This window comes from Doryrhamphus excisus, linkage group LG1 (genome assembly GCF_037039965.1).
Source record: "Doryrhamphus excisus strain RoL-2023G ecotype Guam linkage group LG1, RoL_Dexc_Guam_v1.1, whole genome shotgun sequence".
Classification (NCBI taxonomy): Eukaryota; Metazoa; Chordata; class Actinopteri; order Syngnathiformes; family Syngnathidae; genus Doryrhamphus; species Doryrhamphus excisus.
In genome coordinates this window covers 21594394-21603577 of record NC_136357.1, presented here as the reverse complement: position 1 = coordinate 21603577, position 9184 = coordinate 21594394, and the positions used below count along the sequence as shown (strand labels likewise).

The following is a 9184-nucleotide window of genomic DNA, read 5'->3' as shown; positions in this document are numbered from 1 at the left end:
TTACCTCGCACGAAGTTAGCTGGGATAGGCTCCAGCATAACCCGCGATCCCTATTAAGGATAAGCGGCATAGAAAGGAAACAACTGTGACCATAACGTTGACTTTGCTAGCTTGCACGGTCAATATCCGCCGTTAGGGGGCGCCAATCGCAGGTGCCGGTAGTTGGACGACCCGGATGTTGATTACTACTCTGCTGCCCGAACACGCCGTTCGAAGATGGACACCTTCGAGTTGTTTCGGAAACTCGGAGCTGGAGCTAAATTTGACCTGAAAAGGTTTGGTCAGGATGCCGCTCACTTTAAGGTGAATGTAATATAGATATTTAATTACTTTATCGACGAAAATATTTGCTTGCAACAATGGGAGCTACCTTCAGCCCCAGTTTGGCTAATCCGTGTGGAACGGCGTGATTATCACTGCACTCGCCATGCTAATTGTGTTGTTGGGTGTTAAGATGTGATTAATTTAAATGTCTTACAAGTGTACCTGCGCTGACTGTAAACTGTAATATGTTATACTTAAGGTTGTTAGGACGCATGAGGGAGAGGTGTCGTCAGCTCGGCTCTCTGCGATTGATTACTTTGGCACAGGCGTGAAGAGTGGAGCTCAGAACAGGGCTCAGGATCGAGTGGAAGAGAAGGACGACTATACAAAAGATGTTGAGGGTGATGATGGAGAGGGGAGTGATAGCGAAGTTGATGTCGGGGACAAAAGAAAGCGACGAGATGAGAATGGGAACACGAAGAAGAAAAGGACGCATGAAGGTAACATCAATCATGAACTCAGATTTCTAGATCATGTATCTTAGGCTGTGTTCGAAACCGCATACAAACAACTACTATCAACACTCCAGACTGCATACCCAATCCATCAGACAGTATGCAAAGCGTTTACACTACAGCGTACTACATGATAACCCACAATGCGTTGCTAGCTGATTTAACTTTAGCTCTAAACTCTTTAAATACATCACTTTATTAATATATTTTTAAATCAGGCGAGAAAGTGGCCGTTTACAGTTTACATCCAAAGTGTGCCATTTATTTGTCCAAATACCAACCGTTTACAATTTCGGTCGGACGAATTCGGCAAAAATTTAAGCTAGCCGAAGTGAGCAACGCACTTCTGGTTATTTTCACAAAATGTGAATGTTTTTGTCTCATACAAAAACAGTGATAAATCACTGCTTTTACTTTGAAAACAAGAAGCGAACCAACTCGCAATATATCTTGATGGTGAGTGGTAAGCCAACGTTTTTTTTTCGCGGTGACGTCACGTTGCATCCTGGGTAATTTAAGTGTGAGTAGTAAGCTGATTATACATGCTCAACATTTCTGGCAAATACAGTATGCATCTGAGAACTTCTAGCATACTCAAAAATCACATACTGCCAGTGTAGACACACTGCATAGTCAAAGAGTTAGTATGAGTAGTAGGTAAGTATGCAGTTTTGAACACAGCCAAAAATACACGTTATTGTCCTCAGATGCAAATGGACAGAACTCAAAGGGAGCCGGCATCACCTGGACGTCCGCATTGGACAGAAAGACCCAGAACCTTCCAGGCAACGACCAAAAGCCTTCACTAAAGAGGATGAAGCATCTTCATCAGGAGAAGGTACAAATCTTCAATCCAATCAAATCCAATATACGAAAAGTAAGCCTCAGTGACCTCATACAAGTCTGGTCCGCCGGTTTAGGTGAACCGCATCCGCTCTCAGCACCGCATCAACGTGCACGGCAGCGACATGCCCGACCCTGTCTGCACATTTGAGGAGGTCCAGTCCGAGTACCGGCTCAACCCCAGGATTCTCGAGAACCTCCGAAAAGCTGGCTTGAACTCGCCAACGCCCATTCAGATGCAGGCCATCCCGCTCATGATGCACGTGAGTACGCACACACACATTATGTTGTGTATACAGTGTGCCCCCCCCCCAAAATGACATCATTTGAAATATATGCAGCGGTGTGAAAGTGATGTCTTATTTTTTGCATGTTTGTCACATTTAAAAGTTTCACGTCATCAAACAAATGTAAATATTAGTCAATGACAACACAACTGTACAGCAAATTAAACTTTATACAGTAAAGTCTTGTTATATCGATATTCTCGGGAGTCGGAAAAAATACCGATATAACCGGACTATCCATATATCCGATCCTGTGCCGAACTGCATTAAAAGTGGGCGGATCTTTGATATGGCATGTAATTTTCTCGAGTTCATGGATTGCGTATCTAGCATGCTTTTGTACTACAATAAATTTTGTACTACAGTAAATAAAAATAAACTTACGCTGTAGTGATTACCGGTTACCGGGACATAATTCACCCCGGAACTATCGATAGGGAAGGTGTTGCCACCCGGAGGGGTAGGCGCGAGGGACGGGTGTTTTCCGCTGTGTGTGCTGCACTCTGGTGGTGGAAGTGTGAAAAATAAAGTTGACTGGAAGCAGCCGTTCGCCGTCTTCTTTTTTGGTATTGAAATCCTTAAGCAAAGATTGATTTAAGCTGCTTTTGTATCGATATAAGCAGACCAAATTGGCTGGCATCCTATGATGAAAAGGATGAAAAGGGCATCCTAGTAACCGGATTATCATAATAACCGTGTATCGTACTAACGGAGCTAATTATATCATAAAAGACTAGAAATTTGCCAGGAAATGAAAATAGTATCGTAATAAGTAGTAATTCGTTTTAACCGATATCGATATAACGAGACTTTACTGTATTATTAAGGGAGAAAATAAATCCAAAGCTACATGGCCCTGTGTGAAAAAGCGATCGCCCCCTAAACCTACCAAATGGTTGGGTCCCTCTTAGCAGCAACAACTGCAATCAAGCGTTTGTGATAACTTGCAATGAGTCTCTTACAGCACTGTGGAGGAATGTTGACCCACTCATCTTTGCAGGATTGGTGTCATATTGTCACATTGGCGGCTTTTCCAGCATGAAGAATTTTAACCCTTTCAGGGACAGTGGTCACTACAGTGGACAGCTATTCAAAATCTGTTTTCTCCTATATGAAAGAGTCCTAATGTCACATTTGCGCATCAGTCACGCCACTCGTTGGTCAACTTTTGTAAGTGCAAAAAAAACATCCCAAAAACAAGATGGCCAAAAAAAGTGCAGGGGAGGAATATCTGTCCATTCCTTCTATTCTAGGAGACTCTTGCAGGGGGGAAATTATTGGGACATCAAACAACAACTAATGAGTAATATAATTGTTAAAATATATAAGTATTGATTTTGTGATTGGAGGAAATTGTGATTGATCATGTGTCCACTGAATTGGACATTGTGCATTGTGAGCTATATTTCGACTACAATTTATAGTAGTGCTTCAGTTTAGTTGTTTTTGAAAATACTTCATCTGCAGTAACTTTTTGGCTGCAAATCAAATGAATTTTTATTATAACAATATTTTATTTTATTTTTATTTTATTGTCCATATAGTTTGTAGAGGTCAGGTGCAGAGCATGCTACCAAGGCCTACAGAGTAGTACTGCAAATACCATCTGACTCAACTAAGGATGATGTCAGTGGCAGTGATGATGAATGGTTACCAGCAAAAAGAGAATCAGCAACTGGCACCAGTAGTGACAATGAAGCAATGGGTGATGCTGAAGAAGATGAGGATGCGGAAGAAGCTCAGGGAGCCAAGGATGTCCCACCTGACAAAGCTGAAAAACACACAAAACGAAGCAGACATGTCTGGAAAAGCAAGACAACGAGTTTGAGGGAGACCTGACTCCTTTCCGGGAGAGTGAAAAGTGAATATTGAGGGAACAGACCCAATAGATTTCTTCCTGCATATTTGTCCAGAAGAAATACGGATTGATGAAACGGTGCTCCAATCAAACTTCTATTCACTGCAAATCGTGTATTCATTACAAATTGTGAAATGAAGCAGTTTGATAGTAGTAGTAGTAGTAGTAGTATGAGGAGTCTTCATTGTTGTGGTTGGAGTTAGACTGTAATAACTGATTCATAAAAAGTGAAATTTTTTTTGGTTAAATGTTTTTGCAGTACATTTAGCAGTTTTGGAATATGTTAAAAATGTTAAAGATCAAACAAAAACATGTTTTATGCTGTTCACGATTTTTGTGTTTTTATTAGTTTACTTAGAATGCGACCAATCACAGCAGGGTGGGCGTGCTTGGAGGCGGGCTGTGGGAGGGATAAACTAAAACGTATCGTTTTCACAGGAAGTACAAAAGCCAAAAGAAATACACCTGGAAAGGTGCAGATTCTGGAAGATCTAGAATGTTTTCTATGCTGGTTATTGTGTGTAGCTGCTCTATAGGAGTCCACAACTCAATACAAAGGGCCAAAAAATGAGCATTTAGTATTGTATCAGTCTTGGCTGTTTTTGCCCAATGTCGTTCTTATGGTGGGGGGCGGAGTCATGAACATGTGATGTTGACTGAGGTAAGTGAGGCTAGTTTTTCGCCATACAGCTTGACTAAATAGTTTGATGATCCGATACATTCAAGTGTGACAAACATGCAAAAAGAAGAAGTTTCTCTAAAGTGAGTCCATACATGTCCTGGGTCCTACCGTGGATAATTCGCGTCTCCATCAGGGTCGCGAGCTCCTGGCGTGCGCTCCGACAGGATCTGGAAAGACTTTGGCCTTCTGTCTCCCGCTGCTCGCTCACCTCAGACAGCCCGCCAAGCTGGGCTTCAGAGCCGTCATCATCTCCCCCACCCGAGAACTCGCCAGCCAGGTACGACATCACCTCCGCAACAATCAGAATAAGACGCTATCAGGCAGGGGCTCCCAAGTTGTCAAGCGTCTAAACTTTGGTTTTGTTTCCAGACGTACCGAGAGATGCTCCGCCTATCGGAGGGAGCCGGGTTTCGGATTCACATCCTCGACAAAGCATCCGCGGCCGCCGGGAAGTACGGACCCCAGTCCAACAAAAAATACGGTGAGATATCCGGGCGTCATGGTGCGTTTATTTGTCAAAGTCCAGCACTGAGGTGTTACATTTCCACATGGTACACGTTTATGTAAGGACAGGAAGTGGGCATGCCATCTATTCGGTAAACTCATCCAGTACCGTCCGGTCTTTGGCGAGCGGTAGTCATGGTTACCAATCGCGCCAAGGAGAAGCCAGAGACTTTGCCGACACTTGGCCTTGGTAGTGAAATACATCAACAGACAAAGGCGAGTGGATGATGCCAAGCAGTGGGCCGCCATTGTTCAGTAGAGATGGAGAACAGAACTACAAGCTGGAACTATTAATACCAGAAAGATGAAAAAGAAATCATAATTTTATCAGAAAATGTTGCAAGAGCAAAGGTAGAATACGCGTGGGTAAAAAATAAATATTTAATGCCTAAATATGTTGTGAAATAAGTTTCTTTTTTTAGAAAAAAGGATGTACTTCTTTGAGGAAAATTAATATTCTTTATGAGAAAATACTACAAATTTACTACAAGGAAAGTTAATAAGAACTACATTTATAAGAAAAGACCTACTATGAAAAACATTTCTATATCCAATATTTCTCTACAATAGAGGAGAAATATGATCTCAGGGAAGAAGTACATTTGAAACACTTCTATGCTAGGACTACGTTATGCTAGCCATAGCATTTCAGTATGTGGAATCAAACTATGGAATGGATTGAGTAAGGAAATCAAACAATGCACAACGATGAGCCAATTCAAGAAACAATACAAGCAGTTGATGTTTGCTAAATACAAGGATGAAGAGTCTTGAACCAGTCATGATGTGCTATATATATCACTATATTGACACTTACTATGGTACCCATTATGGCATTGGATGCTCATATCACCGAGTACTTCGGTACGTGGCAAAAAAAAATTTTAAAGTTAAAAACATTAATAAAAAAATAAAGTAAAAATTATTAAATTAAAATAAAAATAAAAAATAACAAATTTTTTGTTAGGAAAGCAGGAAGTGAACAAATGTAACCGTTAGTGATTGTAAAAGTACCAGATGGAGGGGTAGGATTTAATAAGCTTTGCTTCTTCCTACTCCTTTTGGACATGTGGAACTGATTATGGGATGCACTCAATTGTAATCTGATGCAGGTTCAAATGAAATTAAACTATTACCATATTTTTTGTAAGAAAACAGTACATGTCTAAGGTGTCACTTTTTTGTTGTTTTTAGAAAATACTGGAAATTTACAAGCTATACCTTGTACTTCTATGGGGACATTTTTTTAATGTCAAGTTTGACCCCTGACCCTGGTATAAAAAGTCAGTTTAAAGAAAAGCTTTTTTTTATTTTGTATTTTATTTCCTTTTTCTACCCCAAATGAACCCAAAACGAGACGTTTTTTTTTGTTCTGTCCCAATCAGACATCCTCATCAGTACTCCCAACAGACTGGTCTTCCTTCTCAAGCGGGACCCCCCCGCCATCAACCTCAGCAGGTAACGTTATTGAGCATCCTTGTTCCTACGGCAACGCTCCACCACATACTCTGATGGTGTCTTGATGGTGGCTCTGATTTCAGCGTGGAGTGGCTGGTGGTGGACGAGTCGGACAAGCTCTTTGAGGGCGGCAAGAAGGGGTTCAGGGAGCAGCTGGCCACCATTTTCCTGGCGTGCTCCGGCGCCAAGGTGCGCAGGGCGTTCTTTAGCGCCACCTGCACGCCGGATGTGGAGCAGTGGTGTCGTCTGAACCTGGACAACCTGGTGTCCGTCATCATCGGTCACAGGTAAGGCGGCGCTCTGTCCACGGTGCCGCTTAAGAAAAACTTCAATGGATGTTTATTTGTCAGAAACGCGGCGGTGGAGTCGGTAGAACAGCAGCTGTTGTTTGTCGGGACGGAGAACGGCAAGCTGGTGGCCATGCGGGACATCGTCAAGAAGGTTTTTACTTCCTGATGTGAAAAGAGGAGAGAGGAAACGACAACTGTGGCGTTCTTTGCTCAGGGCTTCCTGCCTCCCATGCTGGTGTTTGTTCAGTCCATCGAGCGAGCGCGGGAGCTTTTCCACGAGCTGGTCTACGAGGGCATCAACGTGGACGTCATCCACGCCGAGCGCACGCAGCAGCAAGTATGGGGGGGAGAAAAAAAATGCAGAAAAGTGTTGTCGGCATTCAGAACAAGCAAGATGCTAACCGTCCTGGCCTGTGCCACCAGCGGGACAACGTGGTGCAGAGTTTCCGCAGCGGGAACATTTGGGTGCTGATCTGCACGGCCCTGCTGGCTCGAGGAATCGACTTTAAAGGCGTCAACGTCGTGCTCAACTACGACTTCCCTGCCAGCGCCGTGGAATACATCCACAGGATAGGTCAGGGACAAAGCATTCCCTTTGTTTATTGGAAACATTCATTCATTTTCTAGCGCTTATCCTCATGAGGGTCGCGGGTATGCTGGAGCCTATCCCAGCCGTCTTCGGGCGAGAGGCGGGGTCAATCACAGGGCACATATAGACAAACAACCATTCACACTCACATTCATACCTATGGACAATTTGGAGTGGCCAATTAACCTAGCATGTTTTTGGAATGTGGGAGGAAACCGGAGTACCCGGAGAAAACCCACACAGAGATGGCCGAGGGTGGAATTGAACTCAGGTCTCCTAGCTGTGAGGCCTGCGCGCTCACCACTTGTCTTACCGTGCAGCCTTATTGAAAACACATACGTATATCTTATATTTCCTTTTTCGTGCATTACAACACAAGAAAACAAGTTAATATGAGCTAGCTTACAATGCTTTCATTGGGATACACCTATTTTGACGATTAAGCCCTCTTAAAAAAAACCCTCTACCAATGTTGCAGGGTTCGATATCCATGCTGCGGTCATGCATTCATAGTTGCAGTAATCTTGGCCTATTTGGAGGATTCAAAACGCTACCCAAAGTCTTTCCTGTGTGCATTGATACACGTACTTATGCTAGTTCTGTCAACAACAACACTTACAATGTCCGCGCTCCCTGACATGGCTGTGTGCTCGACAGTCAAAGCGCAGCCCTCCGCAGCAGCGCCTCCAAGAGGTGGGGCGAGTTAGTGTAGGCGTTGATTTCTACAAGCACGTCAAAGGTCTGCTAGTACTTAAAATGGGCAAAATACTCATGAATATCATGAAGGTACCTGGTACTACATGCTCGCAGTATGGATATCAAACCACCAAACCTTGTTGGAGGGGGTTTTGATAGCAGCCTGGGTAGGTGACAGAGGTGCATCCCGTATGTGCAGTACTAAGCTGTCTGTTTTGATCTCTTTTTATATCTTTACAACGCACATAAGGATTGTTGATGATAGGCACTTTTCCTTTTAAAAGGTGGCAAAAGTTGTTTACTAAATAATCCGGCTGTAACATGACTCTCCCGATGATCTCTCGCTCAGGTCGTACGGGTCGGGCTGGACATCGAGGGAAGGCCATCACCTTCTTCACTGAGAATGACAAACCACTCCTGCGCAGGTACCACGCACCGGGAAGAAAATCAAATATCAAAAATATATATGAAATTCAAAGCTTTGATGTTGGTTAACAGTATCGCTAACGTCATCAAACAAGCCGGCTGTCCGGTGCCGGACTACATGATCGGCTTCAAGAAGATACTCAGGTAAGAGACGTCTCCTCCGTAGGCCTCTTTTGGTGCACTTTGAAGCAAACCTTTGCTTGGCGCCTTCCAGCAAAGTGAGGAGGAGGCTTGAGAAGAAACCTCCCAGAAGGAGCACCATTTGCACCACGCCTCGCTTCATGCTGAAGAAGCAGCCCAAAGCCAAGAAAGCAGCCGCCGGGACAGCGAATACGGCGCACAACGCCGAAGGGAAGCAAGGCAGAAAACGACAAAAAAAGCAGAAAAATGTGGAAAACCAAAAGGAAACGGACACGGCAGGAAAAGTGAAGAAGCAAGTCAAGTAAGAGGAATATTGGGACTTAAAAAAAAAAAAAAACTAAATGATTGTGTGCACTGAATATTTGTCATCTCTGCAGGAAAAAGAAGCAAAGTAAACCAGAAGAGGAGTAGAACGACTTTAGAAACATTTCTAGCTTCCATATTTGATTTTTCGATATCTACATAAAGACTAAACCTTATATTCCAATGTTTTCCTCTGGTGTTCGATTTCTTTGCTAATACCCATGCCGATTATTAGAATAGTCCCTCGCCACATCTTCAAAAATATAGGAATTATTAATATATCAGGTTGTTGAATGTGGACTATTAGTTTAAAAATACATTTAAGAAA

At 43.1% G+C, this 9184-nt stretch overlaps 1 protein-coding gene across 1 annotated transcript; it reads left to right on the top strand.

The window, feature by feature from the left end:
• The first annotated feature begins 137 nt into the window (after positions 1-137).
• ddx52 (DEAD (Asp-Glu-Ala-Asp) box polypeptide 52) lies at positions 138-9040 on the top strand. The gene is made up of 15 exons (XM_058077236.2): positions 138-303; positions 524-764; positions 1487-1617; positions 1700-1885; positions 4583-4726; positions 4819-4930; positions 6339-6411; positions 6495-6698; positions 6762-6852; positions 6916-7038; positions 7125-7275; positions 8336-8411; positions 8485-8556; positions 8627-8854; positions 8931-9040. The coding sequence occupies exons 1-15, from the start codon at positions 217-219 to the stop codon at positions 8962-8964; spliced, it is 1953 nt and encodes a 650-aa protein (XP_057933219.2). The 5' UTR covers positions 138-216; the 3' UTR covers positions 8965-9040.
• Positions 9041-9184: the final 144 nt, after the last annotated feature.